Source organism: Loxodonta africana, chromosome 1 (genome assembly GCF_030014295.1).
Source record: "Loxodonta africana isolate mLoxAfr1 chromosome 1, mLoxAfr1.hap2, whole genome shotgun sequence".
NCBI lineage: Eukaryota > Metazoa > Chordata > Mammalia > Proboscidea > Elephantidae > Loxodonta > Loxodonta africana.
The window spans coordinates 116,787,075-116,814,941 of record NC_087342.1 but is presented as its reverse complement, the minus strand read 5'-3'; the positions used below and the strand labels follow the sequence as shown (position 1 = coordinate 116,814,941).

At 42.0% G+C, this 27,867-nt stretch overlaps 2 protein-coding genes across 6 annotated transcripts in view; one reads left to right on the top strand and one right to left on the bottom strand.

The window, feature by feature from the left end:
• The window catches only part of FBXO9 (F-box protein 9), a 28,759-nt gene extending 27,341 nt beyond the window's left edge, over positions 1 to 1,418 (bottom strand). The window contains 4 exon segments of the mRNA XM_064287414.1: positions 950 to 1,012; positions 1,014 to 1,058; positions 1,060 to 1,176; positions 1,179 to 1,418. Coding sequence (XP_064143484.1) covers positions 950 to 1,012; positions 1,014 to 1,058; positions 1,060 to 1,176; positions 1,179 to 1,403 — 450 coding nt within the window. The 5' untranslated portion in view covers positions 1,404 to 1,418.
• Positions 1,419 to 3,997: 2,579 nt separating this feature from the next.
• The window catches only part of LOC135231581 (uncharacterized), a 28,283-nt gene continuing 4,413 nt past the window's right edge, over positions 3,998 to 27,867 (top strand). The window contains exons 1-4 of one of the 5 annotated variants that reach the window (XM_064287425.1): positions 4,005 to 4,232; positions 17,554 to 17,595; positions 18,996 to 19,167; positions 21,833 to 21,973. In XM_064287425.1, the coding sequence (XP_064143495.1) occupies positions 21,940 to 21,973 (34 nt within the window). In that variant the 5' untranslated portion in view covers positions 4,005 to 4,232; positions 17,554 to 17,595; positions 18,996 to 19,167; positions 21,833 to 21,939. Of the gene's footprint in view, positions 4,233 to 17,553; positions 17,596 to 18,995; positions 19,168 to 21,832; positions 21,974 to 27,867 lie in introns of all 5 variants that reach the window. The other 4 variants (XR_010322358.1, XM_064287427.1, XM_064287430.1 and 1 more) reach the window with 4 other exon arrangements.

Here is a 27,867-nt window from a genome sequence, read left to right as displayed (position 1 = left end):
TGACCATACAGAACAGAGCATAACAGAACTACCCCACAGGATTTCCATGGCTCTAAATATTTAAGGAAGCAGAATGCCACACCTTTCTCTCATGGAGCAGCTGGTGGGTTCCAATTGCTGACCTTTAGGTTAGCAGCCGAGCACTTTAACCACTGAGCCATCAAGGCAGTACCTTGCTTACCGGTTAATCTGTCCCTGGATCATTTCATTCTTGATGTTTAACCCTGGCCATAGGTCAGTATCCCAAATTTCGAAGTCAAAGAGAGGCATCTAACTTGCACAAATCAGACTGCATAGAGCAAAGACTACATATTTCAACATGCAACAGTCCTAGGGAATTTGTGCTGCCAAACTCTGGAGCTTAGCTCAGTCTCCTCATTTGGATGGCAATGACGCTGCTCAGTCCCTCACTGCTGTTTGTTGAGTGAGACACAGTACCTCCAACTTCACGCTGCCAAGAACGCCTGCCAACACCTCCCCAAGGCACTGACGCCTCAGGGGGCAGGTGCGTCCTAAACCCAGGCCTCCTTAAGTGGCTAGAACGGCTTCTCTGTGGGCACAGCTTTCCCTAGGGGGAGCAATCAACAAGTGTCTCCGCATGCCAAGGTTCTTCCCCCGTTTCAGACGCTACGACAGCTCCTTTCAATGCTCACTGGCTCAGTATCCTCAGTGGGTCTAAAAGAAGCGTTTTCTCGGCTGTCTAGCAAACCCTGTTCCCTCCTCCCGGCTTGAGGGGGAGTCAGCAGGAAGGAACCCTGGGGACCGGACAGAGCTGGGCACCTCCTCCACTCCCTCTCGTGCCAGGGGCTCCTGTGATGGGGGGCGGCCGTGCATCTCCCACTCCTCCCAGTCTCCACTTCCTGTTCTCTCGTGGGTCTCCCCAGGCCTGCCCTACCCCGTACACCGCCCCCTCCACCCAGTGTACTCCCGTGCCTCCTCTCCAGGTTACCATGCTGGCGGGGCGGTCGCCCGCGGTCGAGGGGCTCTCCGCGCCCCCTCTGCACCGCCCCCTCTAGTGAGGGGTGCTGGGTGTCCGGGTGTCTACTCCTGCCTGTCTGCTGCAGCGGGGCTTAGCAGAGTTCTCGGTCGGAGAAGCGCACCAGGCAGCGGCAGTAACTGCGGGCCCGGCGTACGGCAGCCATTTTCGCGGGGCAAGGGGCCAGACTGGGGCGCGCTGGCGGCGGCCGGGGGACTCGGGGAGCGAAGGGGCACCCGCTGCCAGCCGAGGCCGAGAACTGTGGGAGTACTAGAGCGTCGGCCCTAATAGGGACTCCAGACACCGCCGGGGAGCTGCCCCTCTGCTGCGGAAAACTGCGCCGGCGCACCCAGCATGCGCAGTGTCGCCGCCGCCCGTCCGCCTGCGCGGCTCGGGTCCCAGCCCCGCGCGCGCCGCCTAGTGGCATGTGAAGTGGCGTAGGCCTACTGTGTGCGCGAGCCAGATCCGGGGGTGAGGGTACCACTTTCCAGACCCCAAACTCAACCCACGTATTCAGCTCAGTGGAGACGGCTTACGCAAACTTGGACACGCATTATCTCTAAAAATATTCGTAACCCAAATTTCGTGCTGCGGGCCGCCCTAAGGAGCATCGAACTGGGCGCTCGAGACAGTCGCCGCGTTGTCCTCTGCGACTCTGATTAAAGTTTGGCGCCACGAATGCTGGGAAACAGTGAGCCTCTGTAATAGTTAAAGACTGCTATAGACAATTAAACTGTTCGAGAACACAGGTGGGGTCTGTGGGGTTGATAAAACGATGCGCTTAGGAGAGCGTCAGAGGCTGCACTGAGCCTAAGGCAAAGCTTATGTCACTACAAATCCCAAAGAGTAACTGGTGGGACCTGCAGCTCCTAGGGCCTGAAAACCCAGTCCTGCGGGAACGGAGCTCGCAAGGCACTCCGGGATTTGTAGTCTCATGGCCTGCGTTGCGTGCGGGAATTTACACACGCTCCTCGCCCCACCTTTTAAAATCCAAACGCACAAGTGCCGCATTTAATGCAGCTGAAGGTCCTCTTATTGATCCGACGATATTTTATTTGTCCACACTTAAAATACTTTTAAATACGGAAGTTTGCATGTTATATGAAAACCCATAGTCGTCATAGCCTCTTACCTTTATTCAATAAACATATACTGAATGTCTAAAGTTTCTTCTAGGTGCCAGGGACTAATAATAGTCAACAGGATTCGAAAATGCTATGTTCAACAAGCTCACAGCTTTTGAATCTCTAATCTATTATTTTGGAAAGTTTAGAAGCAGTAGATTCTCGCTGGAGAAATGGATGCAAAAGAAAAAAAGATAAAGGGATAGAATGGTGAGCTATAATAAAGAAGCTATAAATGCCGTGTTTTAATAGTAGGATCCACCTTTTGGATTAAAAAAAAAAAAAAAACTTGGAGTCCAGTTGATTCCGACTCAAAGCGACCCTATAGGACAGAGAAGAACTGCCCCACAGGGTTTCCAAGGAGCGCCTGGTGGATTGGAACTGCTGACCTCTTGGTTAGCAGCCATTACTCTTAACCACTGCACCACCAGGGTTTCCTTTTAAGGGAACAGTATTAAAACCTGTTGCCATCAAGTGGATTCTGACTCATAGTGACCCTATAGGACACAGTAGAACTGCCCCATAAGGTTCCCAAGGGGTGCTTGGTGGATTCGAACTGGCCACCTTTTGGTTAGCAGCTGTAGCTCTTAGCCACTAGCCACCAGGATTTGCATAGTTAGTATTAGACCTTAAGAATTTGGGGATTTCTTGTCTCCCTATCTTTTCGTTGATAACAATTTTCTCTTTTCATTAGCCATAGAATTCAAAATTAAAAATAGAGAAAAATTGATATGGTGATGAGTTGGGAGATTTAAACTCAGAGAAGGATCCACAGTGTGTTAAAGGGTTGTTGTTGTTGGCTGCCCCTGACTCATGGTGACCCAGTGAACAGCTGGATTGGACCACTGTGATCCATAGGGTTTTCGCTGGCTGATATTTTGGAAATAAGGGCAGACTGCCAACCCCTTCTTCCCTGTTAAAGGGTTTACCCCCATTGCCATTGAGTTAGTTCCATTGGAAAAGGGTTACTGCCTTATTGATTAAAATTTGTAGCTTTGGTTCCCAAAGTGTGGTTTCCTGGCCAGCAGCATCAGCACCGGAAACTCTAGGGATGGGTCGCAGGAATCTGCTTTAAAAGACCTCCAGGTGATTCTGGTGCCTAAGGATAAAATTTGAGAGCCATTGTTTAAGAGCAATTATGTAAATTTAAACCTGGTCTCCTCGAAGCTTTGAGGAAGGCATTACATGGATGAGTTAAGGTAACGTCTCCTCTCCACTAGCAATTATGACATAAATGAATGTGTTTTAAAACTATGTGGTGTTCATATAACTAGTTACACACAGAAGGACAATTGTGTAGAAGATATCTGGTCAGTTTCCCACCTGGAAAACAATCCAGTGTTCCAATCTAAAGTTGCTAACTAAATAACCAAAACACCAAACCCACTGCTGTCGAGTCGATTCCGACTCATAGCGACCCTATAGGACAGAGTAGAACTGCCCCCATAGAGTTTCCAAGGAGCGCCTGGTGCCTTCCAACTGCTGACCTTTTGGTTAGCAGCCATAACACTTGACCACTACACCACCAGGGTTTCCGCTAACTAAATAAAAACCCTCAAAGTTCAAACGAATGCTACCAGGCAAAGAGTTGCGTTTTTTAAAATCAGGAAAATATTCTCACCATGATTACCTTTGGTTAAATGTTCTCTGAGCATCCATCCACAGCTTCCATTTCTGAATTTTTATACTTGCTACAGCCGATCGTTGGAGCTCACATTTGGGTGGGCTCGCTGCGGGGAGCTTGGGCTCTGTCCTGCCCTTTGCCCAGAGCGCTCGGAGCGGCTCCGCACCCCCGGCCTGCCTGGTCACGGTGCAGGGACGCGCAGGGCCAGCGAGGGGAGCTGCAGGGTAACTTTCCCAGGGAAAGCGGCCGGTCGTCCCCACTAGAAGCCACCCTGCCTTTTGTTTGTTTTCCTGCCGGAGGCTGGAAAGCGGCCGAGTTCCTGCTGCACTGCCATGCGCCGCGCGGCCCGAGCGACTCGCGGGACTTCCCGGGCGTCCCTGCAAGGACCCCTCGACCTCTCCTAGCAGGGATCGCCCCCATTTCCAGGTCTCGAACGGGCTGCTGCGCCCCACTGGCAGAGGAGCTGCGCTCACCGCACGGGCGGGCCCCGCCTGCGTTCGTGGCGCCTGTAAGTAGGGGTCGGGAATTTAAGGGCTTCTGCTCGGCGACCTGTCACTTGGGGTAACTGACTGGAGCTGCGGAGGGACCACTATCTGGCGACCCCGCGAGGGATCGGAGGGGAGGAAGAGGTTAATGGGGCTGTAGTTCTTTTAGCGATCCTGTGGATCTCTCCCTTCTGGCATGAAAACTCCCGTTTCTCGGAGCCTGTAAGGTTGTGGTGGGTGTTTACCGTTTAGACTTAAAAAATGGGATGATCCTTGCCTGATTTAAGCCCCTTTTGGGGGGCTGTTAAGGAGTTGCTCTTGGAATTTTCCTGACTAGGCCCTTAGCTGTCCCAAAAGGGGTCTGAGCAAGAATCCTCACACACTTATGTGCAACCATTTTTCACTGGATTTCTTTCTGCTCTGGTTTCTTACTAGTCTGAGTAGATGTTATGGGAAGGATGTTGAAGGATTTTTCCAGAACGATCATTTCTTTTGTAATATACCTTTTAAAGTTTGACTTTGACACTAACATTAAAGGCTATTTTCAGGTTTATATTTAAGGTAGTTTAATGCATCATTCTATGCAAAAGAGTACTCATTTCCACTTGTAATAAAATGAAAATCAGTTTTTGCCAAAGCTGAATTATGCTGAGAGAATACCACCTTGAGTTTTGCGTGTGGGCTGATTGCTCTAAGGTACTGGTGCTTGTGTTTTTTTATTTTGGCCCAGAGCACTCTTTTCTAATAATGGAAGAGTTACAGTTTTCATTTCTCACATTTTCCAGTGAGTGTGCTTTCAGGATGTGACCCCAATAGTGAATTGTACCATTGCTAAATATAAAATTAAAACGAGCTTTAAACTTACATAGTCATCGTATAAGTTATTAAGAATTTGTGTCATAATCATGTTATCTATGGTAGAAGTTAATGTATGCATAAATATGCACATTTGAAATAGTTTCTCAACAAAGTGCTGTAATTCAATAAAGAGTGTTTAAGGCCTTTCTGTTTACTTGAGGACCATCACTTGTGCAAAACTTGCAGTGACCCTGCCCACTTTTTGTTTCCCTCTTCCCACATTGCCTTATTGCCTTGTCCAAGGTCAGAACTGGTGGCTTGGCAGGAGTGGGGCAGACACGTATCTTAATGATACAGGTCTCGTGTCAGAGGGTGGAGGGTATGTTGGAGGGTTGAAGGAGCTAGTCTGAGTAGGCAGACCCCTGTAATCCTTGCCAAGGGAACTCAGCATTTAGTCACAAAGAAATGTCTTTTTTTTTTTTTTAACTGAAGGCTCTCACCTACGGATTATGTGCAAAATAAGCTACCAGGATAATGAATGGGCCACTTGGGCGTTTATTTGTGGATTATTCAGCATCATCAAAGCTGCTGCCTTTAAAGCAAAAATTATCAAACCTCTTTTTGTACTTTTTCATTGTGTGTTTTGTTCATATTACTTTCTGAGGGATCTAGTAAAGGTGGAAACCCTGGTGGTATAGTGGTTAAGTGCTATAGCTGCTAACCAACAGGTCAGCAGTTCAAATCCGCCAGGCACTCCTCGGAAACTATGGGGCAGTCCTACTCTGTCCTATAGGATCACTATGAGTTGGCGTCAGCTCGACTGCAGTGGGTTTGGTTTTTTTGGTTTTAGTAAAGGTTGAAGTAATATCCGTCTTGAAACTTTGGAATTTAACTTTAGCCATCTTTTCTCCATTTCCTTCATCCTTTATATCAATGAGTCATCAAGACCTTTGAGATGTGCTGCGTATAGATCCCTCCCTCTGTTCTAATCCAGGGCCTTGCCCTTCCTCTTTACAATACTGAAGCAGCCTCTGACCTGGCCTCCCAAGCCTGGGTCCTGGTAAGACCTAGTTAAATATTTGCTGAATGAATGAATGAATGAATGAATGAGATGGCATTACTCTCTGATCTGGTTAGCATGCTGTTGCCCATCTAATTTTTTAAAATGATCTCATCATCTTGTTTCCTCTTGCCTTGTAACCTTCAATTCCTCTCCATTGTCTACTATCTCAAGACCAAAATAATTGGCCTGATTTTTCAAGGCTTTCAATTATTGGGCCTCAACCTTTCTAAGTAAATCCTATTTTCGGTTCAGCCATTAGAGCCTTGTGCTTTATGCAGGTTGGTCTTCCTCTTATCCTGCCAAGGGGTCAGGCTCATTCCCACTGGGTGTCACTGCTCATGTAGCTCTTCTAGAAAATCCTTCTCTCCATTCTCCTACCCAAATCCTACCCATCCTCCCAAAAGGAACCTAAAACGTTCATAATATCTTCTCTAACTACTTATTTCCCTTTTTTTTTTTTTTCTTTTAATTCCTAAGATACTTGTTTGTTAGCCTTTCATTGTATTGGCTGCATTGATCTCTCCTTGGTTTAGTTCATTTTAAGCCTCTATAGGACAGGAGCCATGCATGGTAATGTGATATTATGGACTTTGGAGTCAGCAGAATGGGGGTCAGGGCTCCACTTAGTTTTGTGGCCAGGTGGAATTCTCAGTCCTCTGATATGTAAAATAGGCGAGATGCCTCCCGCCACTGGTTGTGGGGTGAAGATGATTTACAGTGCCTGGTATATGCCTTACAAAGATTTGCTTATTCCTCCACAATGACTAGCAGAGTTCTGAACATGTAGCATATGCAGTATTTGATAAATGTTTGTTGACCTGACTTGTAGACCACAGTGGTGGCTCAGCCTGGAGACCCAGAGACCTGGGGCAACATTGCAGTGAATCTTTAGTATTATCCTGCCCTTCCTTAAAATGGCTTGAGCTTAGGCTATTCCTGGCTACAGCTCAGCTTCTGGAATCTGTTGCTATTTTTCCATCTGAATCTTGCCAGGAAAACTACTGCCTCTTTATTTTTACTTTTTCTGCGCTGCTCTTGTGTCAAGCTCCTCCATTTCATTTTGCAGAATCTTGCAGAGTTGGAGTTGTACCTAACCCTTCTATTGATGTCTGCCTTTATAAAATGCATTTTTCTGTATGTAGGGTATGTGTAAGTGTGTGTGTACTCATGGCAGGGCTACCTCTCTAGTGATTTCTTGGCAGACCCCTCAGTACACTGACCTTTCTGTATAGGTTGATCTCTAATCTTGTGAATGGTGTCTCACTTCACTGTTGATTCTTCCACCAGTGGTCTTTGTCAACCACAGTGTTGTGGGAAGGGCCCCGGACTAGAGTCTCAGAAACCTCTCTGTGAACCTCAGTGTTTGTGGTTGATGTGGCTGACTGGGGGAATGCATAAACAGAGGTATGGCTGATAACTTACACACATATTGTCTTGGGGTTATAGTGTAACTGTGTCCTAGATTATAGTTGTGCTGACTTTTGAAATACAGTTTTAATTTCCTTGTCAAAATGTATGTCTTCTAGAAGGTTGCTTTATAAAAAGAATTTGGTAAAGCAAAGTATTTCCTGGGGTGAATACCCCTAAAATGCTAAAGAAGTGTTACGGTGGGAAAGAAAACAAAACAAACCAGGATGTCTTTACTTGCAGCCCAAAAAAGTAAAAAAAAAAAAGCAGCGCAGGTTCAACCCGAGATGGTCCCCAAGGTTGATGTGGGCAGTCACTCTAAGTTTTTCTGCTTCTTGTGAACTGTTGACAGATCTTAGGAAAATACTCAGTACAAGTGGAAAGTTTCCATTTCTGATTTCTTTCCAAGAAAACAGAAATGTCTTTGCATATGAAGTAAATGCCTGGCCCTTCGTACTTGGAAAATTGAAACCTGCGTAGAAAGAGTGTCTTACAGTGAGGCTCCTCTGTGCAGACTGGAATCAAATCCTCTGTGTGTTGACTTGTGAAGTTGTCTCAGTTTGAAGAAAGCACACCTTTGAAGATTGGCCTTTTTTTTTTGTGGGTGCAGAATTAGCAATATATGCATATACCTTTTATCAGTGGGGGAGTGGGAAGGATTTGATACATTTTTGGTAAAAAATTAAAACTTTTATTGTATTTACGCATTTGAAAAATATGCCACACTGAAGGTCACATGAATTCTATTACTATTAGTTAGGTCTCTGGATCTCAGCTTCCTCATCTATAAAGCAAGGGTCCCTTACAGGCAAAAATTCTAATTTTTTTTTTCATCTGCAGTTTCCTGAACGTAATGGTATACCCGTGTTGAATTTACATCCTATTGAACTTAGCCTTTAAAAAAAATTAAGCCCACTTTAATTAGCATTTGGTTATATGCTGTCTTACTTTAGATTTTTCCTGTATTTTATATTTACCAACCTAACTCAAATTTTAAAAATTGGAAGGACCACAATAGTGCCTTACGTTTCATTTGGTACTTTTCCCACAGTGCTGGGGATTCTTGGCAGCCTCTTGATAAATTTACCAAGGTGGCTGAGAGCTTGAGAGACCCACACATTTTTGAGGAAAGATCAGTGTGAGCCATTTTTTACCTTTCCATAGGTGTAGTATGATCTGTGAAAACGTTCTGATAACATGTGACTGCCCTCATGATTACCATACAAGGTAATGGCCCAGAACCAAAAAGATAAAGTGCTAAGGTATATTCTCCAACTGCATATTTGACGATATCATAAAGGTTACTATCTGCATGAACTTGGTTACTGAACTTGGTTACAGGGAACTTGTCGTTCCCTGAAGATAACAGTTAATGGTTTTGTCGTCTTGGGTGCTGCTTTTGTTTTAAAAGTGAATTTATTAGAGATTGATTTAGCTCTGACAAAGCTGAGACAAGCAAAAAGTAAAATACACACACCTACATGTTATCCTGACTCTTAAAAAGCAAATGTTTTTCTAAATTGGTATAAAAAATGTTTTTGCAATAGTGATGAATTCATATTTTGGGGACTATAATTTTTATTATTTTTTTTAGTTCAGTATAGGGTCACTATGAGTCAGAATTGACTCTATGGCAATGGGTTTGGTTTTGGTTTTTTTAGTTTCAGTATGGTACAATGTTTTTGTCCAGCTTTGCAAAAAAGCGAGGGGCGAGGGTCTGGGATGGCAGTGGGGTGGGGCTGGTGGTACAGGAAAATCATATGTGGCCGAAAGTGCCCTTGACAAATCTGTAAATTGCTCATTCATTCATTCAACAGATCTTTATTGTGAGCACCCGTTATGGCAACTGTAGGCCAGGTATCCTTCTGGATGCTAGGAATACAGGTAGTCCCTGAGTTACGCCTGACTTATGTACAACTTGTAGTTAAGAACCAACTCCCTTAAAGTCTATTTCATTAAAATAGGTACATACAATGGTTCATAATAACAAATAAGTGCTACTTTGTAACTTATTATTGTTACTGTATCATAAGGTTAAAGATGTTTTAGTGTATCTGGAAGCTCTTAATGTTTTTTATGCATAGAAAGGTACGCCATATATTACATACTAAGACAAACATTTGACTAACTGAGGTTAGATAGGAACTGTACCTAACTGTCCTGATTTATGAATAAATTCGACTTAAAGACAGATTTACGAATGGAACTCTTTCATAATCCGGGGACTGCTTGTACAGTTGTGAAGATTACGTAATTCCTGCCCTTGAAGGGGCTATATTCTAGGGATAAGCACAGTTTGTGTATATAACCCTGTAACCCAGGGGTCAATGAAGGTTATGTGGAGAGTGCTGAGCTGTTTCTACTTATTTGCAGGATTTCTTGTTTATCAGGAGTTGGCAAGCTATTGTCCAGATCCTGCCCTCTGCATGTGTTTGTAAATAAAGTTGTACAGAAAACAGCCGTGCCCATTCCTTTAGGTATTGTCTATACCCGCTTTTGTGCTGCAACAGCAGAGCTGAGTGGTTTCAGCAGACACCATGTGGCCCACAAAGCCTAAAATATGTACTCTCCAGCCCCTGACAGAAAAAAAGTACCAGCCCTGTTCTAGTTTATTTTTATATTAAGCCTTTGCCTCATAATACATTTTATTGTTTGTTGCTCTACATGATAGTGAAGCACCTTACTCTAAGGGAGATCACGTCCAAAGTTAAATGTGCAGTGATACTTGTGTGGAGCTTTAAATTATGGTATATTCATATTTGGAGCCCTGGTGGTGCAGTGGTTAAGAGCTTGGCTGCCAACGAAAGATCGTAGGTTTGAATCTACCAGCCATTCCTTGGAAACCCTGTGAGGCACAGTACTACTCTGTCCTATAGGGTCTCCATGAGTCGAAATCACCTTGACGGCAATGGGTTATGGTTATGTTCATATTCACTTCCTCCATATTTGCCTCCTCCTACCTTGCCTGCCCCTAGAACATGAGATAGCAGTCAGGCAAAGCTCTGAGCTGGGGCCAGGACTAGTGACACCCTCAACAGCCTTCGTTAAGCGAGGGAACCCTCACTCCAGCTTATCCACAGTTTCACGCAAGTCAGGGCTGTGTTATTCTTCATCTAGGTCTTTAACATTTCACTTTTCCCCCAGTTCTCCACAGTCCGTAGTGATGTGTCCTAGTTTAAAAATAATCTGCAAGGAGAAACAATGGAAATTTGTGAATCCTTCTCGTGGGTTTAAGGACCCTGATGCCTGTGGAGATCTTAGAAGCTAGGTTAAAGGAGAAGGGGGTAAAGGCATAAATCCATTTCTTGGGAATAGAAAAGGGCACAGCAGATAACTGATTTTCTTCACCCTTTACTCCAGTTGATCCAAGTAGCTGAAAGCATCTTTAATGTATCCCCCTTTGTGAAAGTAGGAGTCCCTGGGTAGTGCAAATGGTCAAACCACTCAGCTGCTAACCGAAAGCTTGGAGGTTTGAGTGCACCCAGAGGCACCTCAGAAAGACCTGGCAATATACCTCCAAAAAATCAACCATTGAAAACCCTATGGAGCACAGTTCTACTCTGGTCACCATGAGTCGGAATTGACTCCACTGACAGCTTTTTGTTGTTGTTGTTGTTAAGATAAAAGCAAAGCAAGTTCTATATGAAGAAAGTTCTTTGGCTTTGTAGCTGCTGTCCTCAATGCAGAAAAAAGCAGCTCTAAAAAACAAAATGCTTAAAAGTTTTTTCATTTTTTTTTCATAAAATCTGTATGTACAGAAGAAATAGGCCCCAGAGAGAAAAATAGAAACACAAATATAGTATTTGTAGTGCTTCTTTTTTGGTAGTGAAATACACAGTATTAGCTTACTCTTGTAAATTTATGATGTTTGAACCTAAAATTGTTGTTGTTACATGGCATCAAGTTGGTTCTGACTCATAACGACCCTGTGTACAACAGAACAAAACGCTGCCTGGTCCTGTGCCATCCTTACAATCCTTGCTATGTTTGAGCCCGTTGTTGCAGCCACTGTGTCAATCAATCTTGTCCAGGGTCTTCGTCATTTTCGCTGACCCTCTGCCTTACCAAGCATGGTGTCCTTCTCCAAGGACTAGTCCCTCTTGATAACATGTTCAAAGTACGTGTGACGAAGTCTTGCCGTCCTTACTTACATGGATAGTTGTACTTCTGGCTGTACTTCTTCTAAGACAGACTTGTTCATTCTTCTGGCAGTCTGTGGTATATTCAATATTCTTCGCCAACACCATAATTCCAAGGCATCAATTCTTCTTCATTCTTCCTTATGCATTGTCCAGCTTCCCATGCATATGAGGTGATTAAAATATCATGGCTTGAGTCAGGCACACCTTACTCCTCAAAGTAACACTTTAAAGAGATCTTTTGCAGCAGATTTGCTCAGTGCAATACATCACTTGATTTCTTGACTGCTACTTCCATGGGCATTGATTGTGGATCCGAGTAAAATGAAATTCTGGACAACTTCAGTCTTTTCTCAGTTTTTCATAATGTTGCTTATTGGTCCAGTTGTGAGGTTTTTTTTTTTTCCCCCGTTAGGTTGAGGTATAATCAGTACCGAAGGTGGTAGTCTTTGATCTTCATCAATAAGTGCTTCAAGTCCTCTTCAGTTTCAGCAAGCAGAGTTGTGTCATCTGCGTATCACAGGTTGTTAATGAGTCTTCCACCAATCTTGTTTCCACGATGTTCTTCGTATAGTCCACCTTCTTGGATTATTTGCTCCGCATAGAGATTGAGTAAGTGTGGTGAAAGGATAGAACCCTGACACACACCTTTCCTGGTTTTAAATCACACAGTATCCCCTTGTTCTGTTCGAATGACTGCCTCTTGGTCTGTGTACAGGTTCCTAATGAGCACAATTAACTGTTCTGGAATTCCCATTCTTCACAGTATTATCCATAATTTGTTATGATCAGCACAGTTGAATGCCTTTGCATAGTCAGTAAAACACAAGTAAACATATTTCTGGTATTCTCTGCTTTCAGCCAAGATCCATCTGATGGCAGCAATGATATCCCACCTCTTCTGAATCCAGCTTGAATTTCTGGCAGTTCCCTGTTGATGTACTGCTGCAACCATTTTTTAATTATCTTCAGCAAAATTTTACTTACATGTGTGGTATTAATGATATTATTTGATAGTTTCTGCATTCTGTTGGAGCATCTTTTTTGGAATGGGCACACATACTGATCTCTTTCAGTCATTTGGCCAGGTAGCTATCTTTCAAATTTTTTGACATAGATGAATGAGCACCTCCACCACCACATCCATTTGTTGAAACATCTCAGCTGGTATTCTGTCAATTCCTGGAGACTTGTTTTGTGCCAGTGCTTTCAGTGCAGCTTGGACCTCTTCCTTCAATACCATCAGTTCTTGATCATATACTACCTCCTGAAATGGCTGAATGCCAACCAATTCAGTTTGATACAGTGACTCTGTGTATTCCTTCCATCGTCTTTTGATGCTTCCTGCATCGTTCAATATTTTGACCATAGAACCCTTCAAAATTGCAGCTTGAGGCTTGAATTTTTTCTTCAGTTCTTTCACCTTGAGAAATGCCAAGCGCGTTCTTCCCTTTTGGTTTTCTAACTCCAGGTCTTTGCACATTTCATTATAACACTTTACTTTGTCTTCTTGAGCCGCCCTTTGAAATTTTCTGTTTAGTTCTTTTACTTCATCATTTCTTCCACTTGCTTTTTGCTACTCTGTGTTCAAGATCAAGTTTCAGAGTCTCTTCTGACATTCATTTTGTCCTTCTTTTTCTTTCCTGTCTTTTTAATGGTCTCTTGCTTTCTTCATGTGTGACACCCTTGATGCCATACTACAACTTGTCTGGTCTTCAGTCATTAGTGTTCAGTGTGTCAGATCTATTCTTGAGATGGTCTCCAAGTTCAGGTGGGATATACTGAAGGTTGTATTTTGGTTCTTGTGAAGTTTTAATTTTCTTCAGCTTCAACTTAAACTTTCATATGAACAATTGTTTGGTTCTGCAGTCAGCCCTGGCTTTGTTCTGACTGATGATATTGAGTTTTTCCATCCTAGAATAGGGTGTGTAATTTCATTCTAGTAAAGGTAAAATGGGTCTGTCAAAGAGCAAAGTGAAGTCTCTGTTAAAATTAAAGCAGAGACTTTTATTGAAGGTGAAGCGCTCTGCATCGGGCCATATTTCGTGAGAATTCACCAGAGTATTCCAGGCAAAAAAGAATTTTTTGAGAAGTTTAAGTACATAAAATGCAGGACATTTTTGACATTTACAAAATCATGTTTAACAGACACAAGGCAATTTACGAGATCCCTTAAACATTGTTTTGTTAATCATAAAGTTTGGGTCAGTTAACATCTTGTTAATCTGTGGCTATTTTGGGGGCCAGCCTGAGTAAGTGTTCTTCTTGGGAGCATGCTGTGAGAGGATGGAGAGGGCCCCCCCCCCCCACCCCCGCAAGCTTCCTGCGGTATTATGGCTAACTGACTTTTGAGAGTCAGCTCAGACTGAGTAGTAAACAGCGAAAAATGGAGTCTGGCCTACATCTTGGGCAGAAGCCCCTCCTTAAGCCAAGCACCTAGAGTTTTGGGGTCCTTTACAGAACTCAGAAATGTCATGAGCATGTCATTTAAATGATTTTGCAATTAATCTGGGTTTCCTATGAGAACAGATGAAAATAACGGAATTTTTTCAGTTTGAAACAATCAAGGCTGTAAGGGAGAAAAGTTCCTCACAAAGGTCTGAATGGTGGTGCTGGGGAAAAGTTATTAGTACTGAAATCTACTCCCAACTAGAAACCATCTCTGCAAAAATAGAAGAGAAAGAAAAGCTTTATTATTGAATGAAAATTAAACCAGCACGTGATACATCACAGGCAATCCACTTAAGAAATTGCAAAAGCAGAAATCTTAACCATTATATAGGTAAGGGGCTACGATCATTACATTTGTATTTTCAAGATAATTATTTTCTAATCCTTCTGGCCTTAAGATAAAGTGTTGGGCCACCCGATTGATGCTAATCTCCTTCCAGGAAAATCTGGAATGTAGAGAGAGGAGAATTGCCTGAATTTACATTTACACACTTTTTAGAAAGACAAATAGTTTAGAAGTTATCTAAGGTAAATTCTAAAGGAGGCAGTGGAGGGTGGCAGGGCTTCCCCTATCGTCACCAGGGGAATTTACCAATTCATTTTTCATTCATACTTGTCATTAAGCATAAATGTGTCTGGTTAACCATACCTCCAAGTGTATTACAAGTTTGCATACATTTCTCTGTCTTAAAAAATGAGTAATTGTGGCTCTTAGTTCAGTGACTCTCAAGGTTTCAAACTAAAGAACCAACTACAACATTACTCCCTGCCCAGGTCTGTTTTCCAGGCTGTGAATGAGCAGGGCTTCGGACACGGACACGAGCTGCTGGCCATTAGCAGATGTTCTTTGCCTCCACTGAGAATTGAGCCTGAGGGGAGAGAATTGGGGCAGATTGCAGAGAGGTTTTCCCCAAAGCCACCTAGGCCAGGAAAATCATACCATTTGTTTCAAAGATTTGCTGGAAATCTTTGAAAGAGAGAGAAAGGGTATCCCGTGCCCAGAGGCTAAAGGATCTGGTAGCCTTGACGGGGCCTTTCGTGATTCTGAGGCTCGGTAAGTCCGGCATTACTGTCCAGGTGGCCTGGCTGCTAAATCCATTCTATAGTACTTAGGATTCTTCCACTTCAAAACGTTTCTGTAGGTTAAACAATTTGATTATCTCTACTTTGCACAGGAAGAAATAAAGAAATAGAAGCACAGAGAGTTTGAGATACCACCGAAGGTGGCACCAAGAGTAACTAGCAAAGACCAAAATTCAAATTTTGACTATTGTCTTAGTTTCTTAGGGCTGCTATAACAGAAGTTCCAAAAGTGGGTGGGTGGCTTTAACAAACAGAAATTTATTTTAACAGTTTGGGAGATTAGAAGTCTGAATTCAGGGTACCGGCTCTAGGGGAAAGGCGCTGTCTGTCTACTCTTGGAGAAAATCCTTGTCTCAGCTTCTCTAGTATCCTTCTTGGCATTCCTTTTGGTCATCTCCAGGTATCATCTATCTTCTGTGCCTAATCTGCCATTTTTATATTTCAAAAGTAATTGGTTTAAGACACACCCTACACAGATACGGCTTCATTAACCAAAATAAATAAATACATAAAACCCTATTCCCAAACTGGATTACAACCACAGGTGTATTGTTGTTATTAAAAAATCCAATGCCCTTGAGCCCATTCTGACTCACAGCAACCCTACAGGACAGAGTAAAACTGCCCCCACAGGGTTTCCAAGGAATGACCAGTGGATTTGAACTGCCCACCTTTTGATTAGTAGCCGGGCACTTCTCCATTGTCTTTCTATATATATAGTCGATTTGATTCCTATCTATTCCATCCGGTGAGGTGTCCATGTGTATAGTAATCATTTATGTTGTTGATAAAAGGTATTTGCAGTGAATAAGTCCTTGGTCTTGCAAAATTCTATTGTGCGATCTCCGGTTTCATTTCTATCACCAAGGCCATATTTTCCAACTAGTGATCCTTCTTTGTTTCCAACTTTCACATTCCAATCTCTAGTAATTAGCAATGCATTTTGATTGCATGTTTGATCAATTTCAGACTGCAGAAGCTGGTAAAAATCTTCAATTTCTTCATCTTTGTCCTTAGTGTTTGGTGTGTAAATTTGAATGATAGTCATATTAATTGGCCTTCCTTGTAGGTGTATGGGTATTATCCTATCGCTGACAGCACTGTACTTCAGGCTGGATCTTCTTTTAGACAATGAATGTGATGCCATTCCTCCTTCAATTTGTCATTCCCAGCGTAGCAGACTATATGATTCTCTGATTCAAAATGTCCAGTACCAGTCCATTTCAGCTCACTAATGCCTAGGATGTAGATCTTTATGCATTCCACTTCATTTTTGACAACTTCCAATTTTCCTAGATTCATACTTTATACATTCCATGTTTGAATTATTAATGGATGTTTGTAGCTGTTTCTTCCCCTTTTGAGTTGTGCCACATCAGCAAATGAAGTTCCCTAAAGCTTGACTCCATCCATGTTATTAAGAGCTTGGCTGCCAGCCAAAAGGTCAGTAGTTCAAATCCACCAGCGCTCCTTGGAAACCCTATGGGGCAGTTCTACTCTGTCCTACAGATTTGCCATGAGTGAGAATTGACATGACGGCAAACGGTTTGATTTTTTGGTTCTGTACTCGAGGAGGCAGCTCTTCCCCAGGCTTATTTTTAGTGCCTTCCAACCTGAGGGGCTCCTCATCCGGCACCATATCAGACTGTGTTCTACTGTTATTCATAAGGCTTTCACTGGCCAATTTTTTAAGAAGTAGATTGCCAGGTCCTTCTTCCTAATCTGTCTTAATCTGGAAGCTCCACTGAAACCTATCTACCATGGATGACCCTACTGGTATTTGAAATAGCAGTGGCATAGCTTTCAGCATCACAGCAACATGCAAGCCACCACAGTGACAAACTGATGGACAAGTGGTGAGGATTTATAATACATCTTTTGGGGGGACACAATTCAGTCCATAACAGTCACTCGGAATCTTTGAATACCTGCTATGTGCAAACGGAGTGTGAGGAGTGTCCCAGCTGATGTGGGAGGCAGGCCTGCATGTCACCATGGGTGAAGGAGTGGGCAATAAGGTGAGGACAGGGCACTGTGCCACCCTGGAGAGAGTCGTTATCTGTGTCTACCTGTGCGGGTTGGGGCAGGAGGCTCTGAAGAGGTGATGTGTGAGCTGGACTTTAGGGAGAGGGAAGGAGTAGATTTTTTAACCTTGAGCTTGGTTGAGGCACCAAGGTTCTTGTTCCTCTCTTGAAAGAGAGATGTTGCATAGCATGCAGGGTCCCTTGGGGACACCCTCTTCTCTTTGCTTACTTTTGTGCATGTAAAAGGAAAGTGGAAACATTTATCCATTTTTTTCTTAGCTAAATGCTAGCTTAATTCCTGACACAGAGTCACAGAATCACAGAGTGCTAGAGGAGGACACCATCTCAGGTCATAAACTCCAATGCCTTTATTTTACAGAAAGCAAACCTGAGGACCAAGAGGTGATTTGAGTCACAGCAGGTCAGTGCTGAGTTAAAATCAGGACTTTGCTTTGTCTACATTCACTTCACCTCCACCGCAGGCAAAGTCACCAGTGAGTTTGCTGATGTTTGATTGCAGAATGAGGCCAACTATTTAGCATGGTTACATCACTGGTTTTCACATTTGGCCTTTGAGATACAAAGTGCTTCTAATTCCTCTCATTCTCAGATCTTCTAAAGATCTTGTGATATTTTGATCTTTTGCAACCTTTTCTTTAAGCTTAGTATAGCCTGCCTGGGTTCAGGTCTTAGTTCCACCACTTGTTAGTTGTAAGACCTTGGATGAGTAACTTGTGTCCCAGTTTCCTTACCTATAAAATGGGAAGGATGGTAATAATTGCACAGTGGGCAAGATACTTGTGCCTTTATTTTTTTATCTGTAAAATAGGGATAATAACAGTACCTACTTTGTACAGTTGTGAGGATCAATGAACTCACATATGCAAAGAAAGCACTTACAGCAGTTCTGTGCACATAAAAACCAGTCGCTGTCAAGTAGATCCTGACACATCCAACGTGTACTAGAGTAGAACTGTGCTTCGTGGAGTCTTTAATGGCTGATTTTTTGGAAGTACATCATCAGGCCTTTCTTCTGAGGTGTGTCTAGGTAGACTTGAGCCTCCAACCTTTCAGTTAGCAGCCAAGTGTGTTAGCAGCTGTTTGCACCACCCAGGGTCCCCACTGTGTACAACATACTAAGCACTAAAGTTATTATTTTTATTATTATTATTATACATTTGGCTTTTTTGATACGTTAGTAAGCTAAGTATGGATTAGTTATAGTGAGTGTTTTCTCCAAGTTAATTCCTAGAGTCAGAGCAGTATCTAGAAGTGCTGTCAGTTCTAAGATACTGATTCCCAACTTGATGGATGGGCTGTTATGTTCTATTCACTTCTCAGTCACTGTCAACCATCTATGGCAGGAGCTCTAATCCAAATGCTTTCTGGGGATGTAGGACAAAGTGTAAAAGACACAGTGAAGCTGGGTATGTGTTTGTTAAACAGAACAGAATTGCTCCTCTCCTCTAAAAACAAGTTCTCTCCAATTTTTTTTTAAACATGAGGTTTTTTTAGGCTGTCTTTCTGACTTTTGATAGAAACACAGAAACAGATAAATATCTTCTAGTAAAACAATAGTCGTGAAAACAGAAAAATAAATGGCAGCTGACACCTCATCTGTTCTGGGGACATCAGGGAGGGGTGGGGACTGATGAGCCACAGAGCACACGCTCAGTCTAAAGGGGTAGTGATGAGCCTTCTCTAGCTTTTTATTACTACCATGGAGGGCTAAGGACCCTGTGTTGTTAGCTCTTCAGTTTTCCATAGAAGCCCCAAATCTGGATTTTTTTTAAATATGAAATTTCCTATCTTTAAATATAGACTCAAAGCACACCTCTGGATTCAGCCCCCAAGATACCAGTTTGCAGCTTCTGGTCCTGACAAGTCTGGAATCTCTGTATGCTAATGTCACATACTTGGAGAATCAGCCAGAATTGTGAAGTCTTCTCCACTGGGCAAAATTAACATTTGTTGAGGTACCCTGGTTCATTGGGTAAGTAAGCATAGATTTCTGACTTCCTTCCTAAAATATTCCATTTTGAATGGATGGAAACTACAGATGAGTGTATGAAAATTTGGGGAGTTTTCTTTGGCCGGTGTGGTAGGCAAAATAATGGCCCCCAAAGATATAATGTCCTAATCCTTAGAACCTATGGATGTTACCTTATCTGGCAAAATAGACTTTGCAAATATGGTTAAATTAAGGATTTTGAGATGGAGAGATTAGCCTGGATTATCCTGGTGGGCTCTGTGTAATCACAAGTACCCTTATAAGAGGGAGGTAGAGGGAAATTTGAAGACAGACAGAAGAAGAGAAGACAGTGGGGCTAAGGAGGCCAAGACTGGAGTGACGTGGCCATAAGTAAAGGAATGCTGGCATCCACCAGAAGCTGGAAGAGGCAAGGAAGGGACCACAGCCCTGCTTACACTTTGATTTCAGTCCATTGATATTAGTTTCAGACTTCCAGCCTCTGGAACTGTGAGAGAATAAATTTCTGTTGTTTTAAGCCACTAAATTTGTGGTAATTCATTACAGCAGCCACAGGAAATGAATACTGCCAGTAAGAAAACATTTTAAACTTTTTTAGAATAGTTTTTTTGTCAATGGTACATGGATCAGCATACGGGTAAGTGACCATGCTTACTAAGAGAAATTAGCTATTATTTAGAGATTCGTGGCTCAGAGCCTTCCTGAAATTCCTAGCCAGCAATCAAAGTGACTTCTCCTTCCTTGTGCACCTGAAGCACTCTTGTTGTCTCCACTCCTTTTAGGAATTTACCCCAACTGCCATGTCCCTGGTGGCACAAATGATTAAGCACTTAATTACTAGCCAAAAGGATGGCAATTTGAACCCACCCAGAGAACCCTCGGAAGACAGTTTTGACAATCTTCTTCTGAAGAGTCATAGTCCTGAAAACCCTATGAAGCAATTCACCCCAGCATACATGGGGTCGCCATGAGTTGGAACTGACTTGATGGCAACTAACAACAAGCCATGTCTCCTGGTCATTTGTGTATGTTCCATGTCTCTAGTTAGGTTGGAAGTTCCCAGAGGCCAGGACCATGTCTCAGTACTGAGCATAATGTCGTACACATAGTTTTTCGCTCTAGTGATACTTTGTTGATGCTTTAACTTCTTGATCCTATTTCAGATACCTGTATATCTCAAATATATATATAGTTACTTAAATATATATTTCACATATTTCTATACTGTGGAGGCTAAATGTAGGTAAACCACATAGCCCTAGAAAAGATGATAGTTGGCTTTTATACCAAGTTAAAAAGAACCCAGCAATAGAAACTGTCTTCTGCTTATGGACCGAGGTCTCAGCGGAATGACTTACAGGTCAAATGTTGTGACGAGAAGCAGACGCGATGTGCATGAGAGGAAACAGAATGATATGTTGATTTGTTTCTATACTGAGTTAGCTACAATTAAAGACATAGAGTAGCTTGGCAGCCATTGTTCTAAATAGCATTCCAAAATACTGAGTAAAGAAGGTACTTTGAAGTATCCAGCTTTAAAAAAAAGAGTAGCTGTTTCACATATGCGTTTAATATCTTTGTTATTTGTCTGCTTCTTTCTTTGAAGGAAGAAACTACATCTGTAGATGTAGCTGTCTCCTATGAAGTATCAAAGAAGAATGTACAAGGAAAAAAAAATCGTTTCCTGCTAAAATTCAAATCGAGAGTTCCATGATTTCCTTAGTTGCCTGTGATTTAAACTCTGTTGCCACAAGTGATAAGTTTCATTATCAGTGACATGCAGAATGGGCTTCACCTTGGGATTCACTTGTCCAGCAAGATCCTTTCATGATTGCCACCTGCCATGCTACAGGGCTCGGGACAAAATTCCACAGGCTCACACAGCATGAGTTAAGGAATAGATGATTGCGGAAACTTCCAAATCAAGGGATAGCAAGAGAAGAGATGCACTGAGTGTCCCAGTTTCCTACCATCCCCATGGAGAGCTGTGCTGGGACCATGGTGCTCTGCGTGAGCATGCAGTCTGGGTGTGAGAACAGCCTTGCCGATAGGGACATAATCAGACAACTGTGGACTCTGGGTTAAGGTGCCAGCTGAAAGTAGTAATTGTCTGAGAAAGCTCTCTGCCCAGCATGTGGGGATCCTCAAGGCCCAAAGAAAATTAGGTTTGGATACACTCTGGGAACCCCCCAGTTCCAGCTGTTGTGTTGTCCAGGCAACCCCAAGTGATACCCAGCAGTGTTCTCAGACAGCCCTCCTTTCACACCACAATAGGTTTGCAGTCCTATGTCCTTCCAAAATGGAAGGAGGTAATGGTGGATAGAAAATTAACCTTCGACTAAGAGACTTCTAATTTCCCTCCAGCTCTACACCTTTTTCAGTATTCAAAACTATTCTAACTAGAAAAGGTCTATTTATCTCTCACCTCCTACAGAGAATATGTCAGTGTATCTTTTGTCCTCTGTATCAGGAATGCTTTCAGCTGTACTTAATAGAATAGGTAACGGTGGCTTTAGCAACAAAGACCTTTGTTATGTAACAAGAAATCTAAGGCAGATATTTTCAGAGATCATGTGGCAGCCCAGTGATATCATCTGAAAATATCATTTTCTGAGATCAAAGACTCAGCCTCTTCCTTCCTTCTTTTTTTCCTTCCTTCCATTTTCAGCAGATGGGATTCTCATCCATAGATTTGACTTCTCATAATCACAAGAAAGCTGCCTCATCCCTACATACTACTACAGTTTTACACACAATCATGTTTAAGGCAGAAAGATGGAGCAGACGTCCTTGTCAACTGTCTTTATCAGTAAGTAGATTCTTTTTGAGAAGCATTACTCTTCCATCCCCAGCTTTCTCCCCTTTCCATCTCAGAAGTCAGAGCCACAGGCCCACTCATAAACCAGTTTTTAGTAGGGAGTGGAATTACTTTGGTTGACTTAGATTGATTTCAGTTCATGACTTAGGGTTGGAAGTATATGCCTACCATCCCTGAGTATGTTAAATCCTGAATAAAATCAGTGTTCTGTAAATTAAGGAAGAAGGGGAGCAGTACTTTGGGTAGATCAGCCATGGCGTCTGCCACACCTCCCCACTTTTTTTCTAGTGCATTGTCCGTCTCCCTGTTGTTTTCCCAGGGCAAGAGTGAGTTTTTATTCTTTACTTTCAGATTATGATGAGTCAGATTATGATATGAGTCATCATATTGGGGCCACCACAAAAATGATGAACAACTGAACAATACTGATCTCAACCACTTTAACCACTTCTTGCTGGGATATGGTTAGACATAAGTATGGGTTCAGTGATGCTTCTTGTCTAATACTAATTTGGCTAATACCACTTCATTTTTTTAGCATGGGAAATAATTCACTAGAAAGTAGAAAGCTCAGACCATGGCCGTGGTTCTGTGTTTCTGGATCCATAGAGTGTAACTTAATCTTTTTCTGGTATTTATTTGTATACTTGAAACAATTATCTTGATTTCCCAACTCTTTTTTGCTTTAAGAATCTGGTGTTTCTTCAATCACTCTTTGTCATGGATTGAATTGTGTCCCCCCAAAATATGTGTCAACTTGGCTAGGCCATGGTTGCCAGTATTGTGTGATTGTCCAACATTTTGTCATCTGCTGTGATTTTCCTATGTGTTGTAAATCCTACCTCTATGATGTTAATGAGGCAGGATTAGAGGCAGTTATGTTAATAAGGCATGGCACAATCTACAAAATTAGGTTTTGTCTTAAACTGTCTTGAGATATGAAGGAAACAAGAGAGACAGGGGGCCCTCATACCACTAAGAAAGTAGTGCTGGGTGCAGAGCATCCTTTGGACTCAGGGTCCCTACACTGAGAAGCTCCTACACCAGGGGAAGATTGATGACAAGGACCTTATCCCAGAGCTGACAAAGAGAGAAAGCCTTTGCCTGGAGCTGGTGCCCTGAATTCAGACTTCTAGCCTACTAGACTGTCAGAGAGTAAATTTCTCTTTGTTAAAGCCATCCACTTGTGGTATTTCTGTTATAGCAGCACTAGATGACTAAGACAGTCTTGTGCTTTTGTTTAGTTCCCTCCTATGTTCTTTGATTTCTCTTGAAGTTTGGCATCCGTAATTGGGCAGTAATTCAGGAATATGTAGTGGTTAAGTAATACTAAAAGGTCATCGGTTAGAATCACGAGGCTGTCCTTGGAAACTATGGGGCAATTCTACTCTGTCCTATAAGGTCACTATGAGTCAGAATCAACTTAACGGCAACCTTATTCATTCTTCAGTACTTCAGTATTGCCTTTCCTTTGAAGCTTCGTCAGATCTCTTCTCTCCTCCTAGGAGTTGTTTGCTCTCTCTACCATGTTCTCATAGCATTTTCTACATTTTTCATGTGCATAACGATTGTGAGTGATTTAAAGAAAGGGCCCTTACCCTGTCTATAATGTGTCGCCAAAGGTTTGCATACTACCTGCCATATGGTATGTGCTCAGTAAAGGTTGAGTAAAGCGTGACATCAACACTTACAAGAGACACTAGTCTGATCTGCCATATAATCATTATATATGATTATATAATGTCCTGAAATAACATAAAATACTACAAAGCAACAAAGGCGTTGTGAAAAGTCAAAGCTTGCCAAAATAATTTGATTTTATTCCTTGTAAATACAACAAGCTGTAACAAGGAAGAATTGTTGAATGAGTGACCCAATCTGTCTTGATTTCAATAAAGCTCTTAATTCCTTCCCAATGGCTTTTCAATGATAATCTGGAAAAGCATTGTCCCAACTCTACAATTTATATGTATGAGGAAGTAGTAGGACCTTAACTCTCAAAGAAAGACTTCGATGATTAATAATTGGTGGATATGAGTCAGTAGTATAATACCATTGTAAAAAAAAAAAGATTCCAGATACTACTGGAAGGTATTAAAAGATTGTGATATGAATTTCTTGGATCATTATTAAGATATGGTCACCACAAATCATCAAGGAGTTAGAGAAATGTGAGAGGATTTTGAGATAAATGCCAAACGTAATTAAAGGCATGGAAAATTTAAAACAGGTCCTATGAGGAAAAGTTGTATAGTTAAGGCAGTAGGAGCCTGGGCCGCACATCTGGTTACTAATTGCATGTACATTCACATTTTGTGTGTGTGGGGTGGGGTGGGAATTGGAACTTTTTTTTTTCCTTTATCACAGTTTTGTGTGTGTGTGTGTGTGCACTTTAAGTGAAAGTTCACAGTTCAAGTTAGTTTCTCATGTAAAAATTTATACACACATTGTTATGTGACCCTAGTTGCTCTCCCTATAATGTGACAGTACACTCCTCTTTTCCACCCCAGATTCCCCATGTCCATTCAGTCACCTTCTGTCCCTTTCTACCTTCTCATCTCACCTTTGGACAAGAGCTGCCCATTTGGTCTCATGTATCTACTCGAGCTAAGAAGCCCACTCTTCATGAGCATCATTTTATGTCTTAAGGTCCAGTCTAATCTGTCTGAAACAGCTAGCTTCAGGAATGGTTTCAGTTTTGAACTAACAGAAAGTCCAAGAGCCATGTCTTCCAGAGTCCCTCCAGTCTCAGTCAGACCATTAAATCTGGTCTATTTACTAAAATTTGAGTTCTGTACCTCACTTTTCTCCTGCACCATCTGAGACTTTCTGTTGTGTTCGCTGTAGGGGCAGTCATTTTTGGTAACCGGACACCATCTAGTTCTTCTGGTCTCAGGCCATACATCCACATTTTTATGAGATGGTTTATCTCCACAAAAAAACTAAGAACGAAGAAATTAGGTTAAATTAGAGTAGGTGAATTTTGGTTGGACATGAAGAAAAATATTCTAAGCATTGGATTACAAAAGGCAAATCTGATCATGTTATTTCCTTGGGGAAAAAATAAAAAACAAAACCTTAACTGACTTCCCATTGCCTCTAGGGTCAAAGTTGACTTTTTTTTTTTTTAATAAGACATGTAGTTTAGTAGCTAGCTGATCTTTGACAGATAAAGGTTCAAGTGATTTTTAGGAAGATGAAATTCAGCAATGGTTTAAGAGTTATATTTGTTGAAAAATGAAATTGTGAATGATGCAGGAATCATATATGCGATATCAAAAATAGATGGAGATGATTATGAAGAAGAAGAAAAAGAGAGAAAAGCAAACCCAGAGCCAAAAATTGCTTGTACTGTGGCCATAGGGTCTTTTGCTGTTATGTTGAAGCACAGTCTGAATCCACAGCAGTCCACAATATGGTAGTTATAAAGTGGAGGAGCCATGCTGGATGATAGTGTTTTGACTTCTGGACAAATTTTAATATTAGATTAAATAAATCTGCATTTGTTTTAAGGTAAAACAAAATGTTTAATATATGTATGTATCTTTTTTTTTTTTTTTTGTGGAAGCCCTGGTGGTATAGTGGTTAAGTGCTGCGGTTGCTAACCAAAGAGTCGGCAGTTCGAATCCACCAGGTGCTCCTTAGAAACTCTATGGGGCGGTTCTACTGTGTCCTGTAGGGTCATTATGAGTCGGAATCAACTCAACGGGACTGGATAATAATATAATAATATGTGTCTTTTTTAATGATTCCCTTCTTTTACCATTTTAAGGAAAAAAAAATTTTAATATGTTATTTAGAAATAATTTCAAACTTACAAGAAACTTGCAAGAATATTACAAAGAATACCTGTATACATTTTACCCCATTTATGTGTGTTTAAGGAGCCCTGGTGGCCCAGTGGTTAAATGCTCAGCTGCTAACTGAAAGGTTGATAGTTTGAACCCACCAGAACCCACCAACTGCTCCTTGGGAAAAAGATGTAGCAATCTGCTTCCATAAAGATTTACAACCTTGGAAACCCTATGGGGCAGTTCTACTCAGTCCTATAGGGTTGCTGTGAAACACAAACCCAGTGCCGTCGAGTCGTAACCAACTCTATGGCAGTTGATTTTTGTGTGTGCTTGCTCACTTGCATGCATGCTCTCTTTATATACAAATATATTAAATATGCACATATTTAACATATGGGTGTATAGTTTCTGTTCTACCCATCTGAGAATACATTGCATACGTTAAGGCCCTTTACCTATAAATCCACGAGATGGGCATCAACTTCCCTGAATTTAACACAAATGCAATATTTTTATCTAATGGACCGTCCATATTCCTATTGTTTCAACTGACCCAATAATGCCCTTTGTAGCATTTTATTCCCCTCCAGTACAGGATCCAGTCAAAGCCTATGTTTTTAAAAATGGCACTTGGGTCTTTTCTACAAACAAAACTGAGGGGTTATCTTTATCCAATTCCAAGCTCCCCACCTTCCCAAACCCCATTTACCTGATAGAACACCTACTTTTCTTTTTCTTTCAAGACTCAGCTGGGGTCATCTCTTTTATGAAGACTTTTCTTACTCCCCCCGCCCCCCCCCAGCCCAAGTGGAACTGGCACAGCCGGAAGGAAGCCTGGGGACTTTTTCTTTAACTCCTCCCCACATTCTTACCCTAAATGTACTTAAAACGTCCTGTTGAGTATTTGGAGCCCTGGTGGTGGAGTGGTTAAAAACTTGGCTGCTAACCAAAAGATCAGTGGTTCAAATCCACCAGCCATTTCTCGTAAACCCTATTGGGCAGTTCTCCTTTATTCTGTAGGGTCACTATGAGTCTTTTTTTGTCTTATTGAGTATTCATGAGTACGTATCTGTCCCCATTTTATATCCTACTCTCATCCCCATTTGTGAAACTCTAGGTTCTTTGAAAGAAGGAGTCACATTTGTTGGTCTTTGTATCCCCAGTGCTTAACCTAGGGCCTGACATGTGGGAAGTGCTTTATACATATTTGTTAATCAGGGACTAGATGCATCATTGTAAAGAGCTGCTGAAGGAAGTTGTAGGGAGTCAGACCCTGAAAAGCTTCAAGAAGGAAAATGCCCCTCTAACCTCGGTCCTTAAAATGCTTAGGGGGTTAGAGACAGAAGTTTATTAGTGGTTACCAGGGGTTGGAGGGAGCTCTGGTAGTATAACAGTTAAGTGCTTGGCTGCTAACCAAAAGGTAGGTAGTTCAAATCCACCCAGCAACTCCACAGGAGAAAGACCTGACAGTCTGCTCGCGTAAAGATTAAGCCTAGAAAACCCAATGAGGCAGTTCTAACTCTGTCACATAGGATCACTATGAGTCAAAAATCTACCTGATGACACCTAACAACAACAGTGATTGGAGAAAGGAGGGAATGCCAGTTATTGTGGAAGGGGTACTAAGTTTCTGTTTGGGAGGATGAAAAATATTTGGCAATGGTTAGTGGTGATAGTCGCACAACATGGTGAATGTAATGGATGCCATTTAATTTTACAATAAAAAATGATTAAAATGTGGCTAATTGCCTCCATGAACAACTGGCACCTTTACAATGAGACCAGAAGCACTAGATGGTGCCCAGCTGCCATTACTGAACATTTTGACCAAGAGTCTGTAGAAGAATTGTGATCAAAAGTGGGAAAATGTTGAACAGAATTTTAAATTCTCATGGACTCCAGAATTTCTGAAGCCATGGAGGCTGGATGAATCCCTGAAACTACTACCTGAGGTAGTCTTTAAACCTTAAACCGAAAATATCCCCTGAAGTCTTCTTAAAACCAAACAATAGCTTAGCGTAGCTTAACTAGTAAAAAAATTCAGCATTGAACATTATGCCCTTTTAAGAACTATATGGGATCAAATTGACA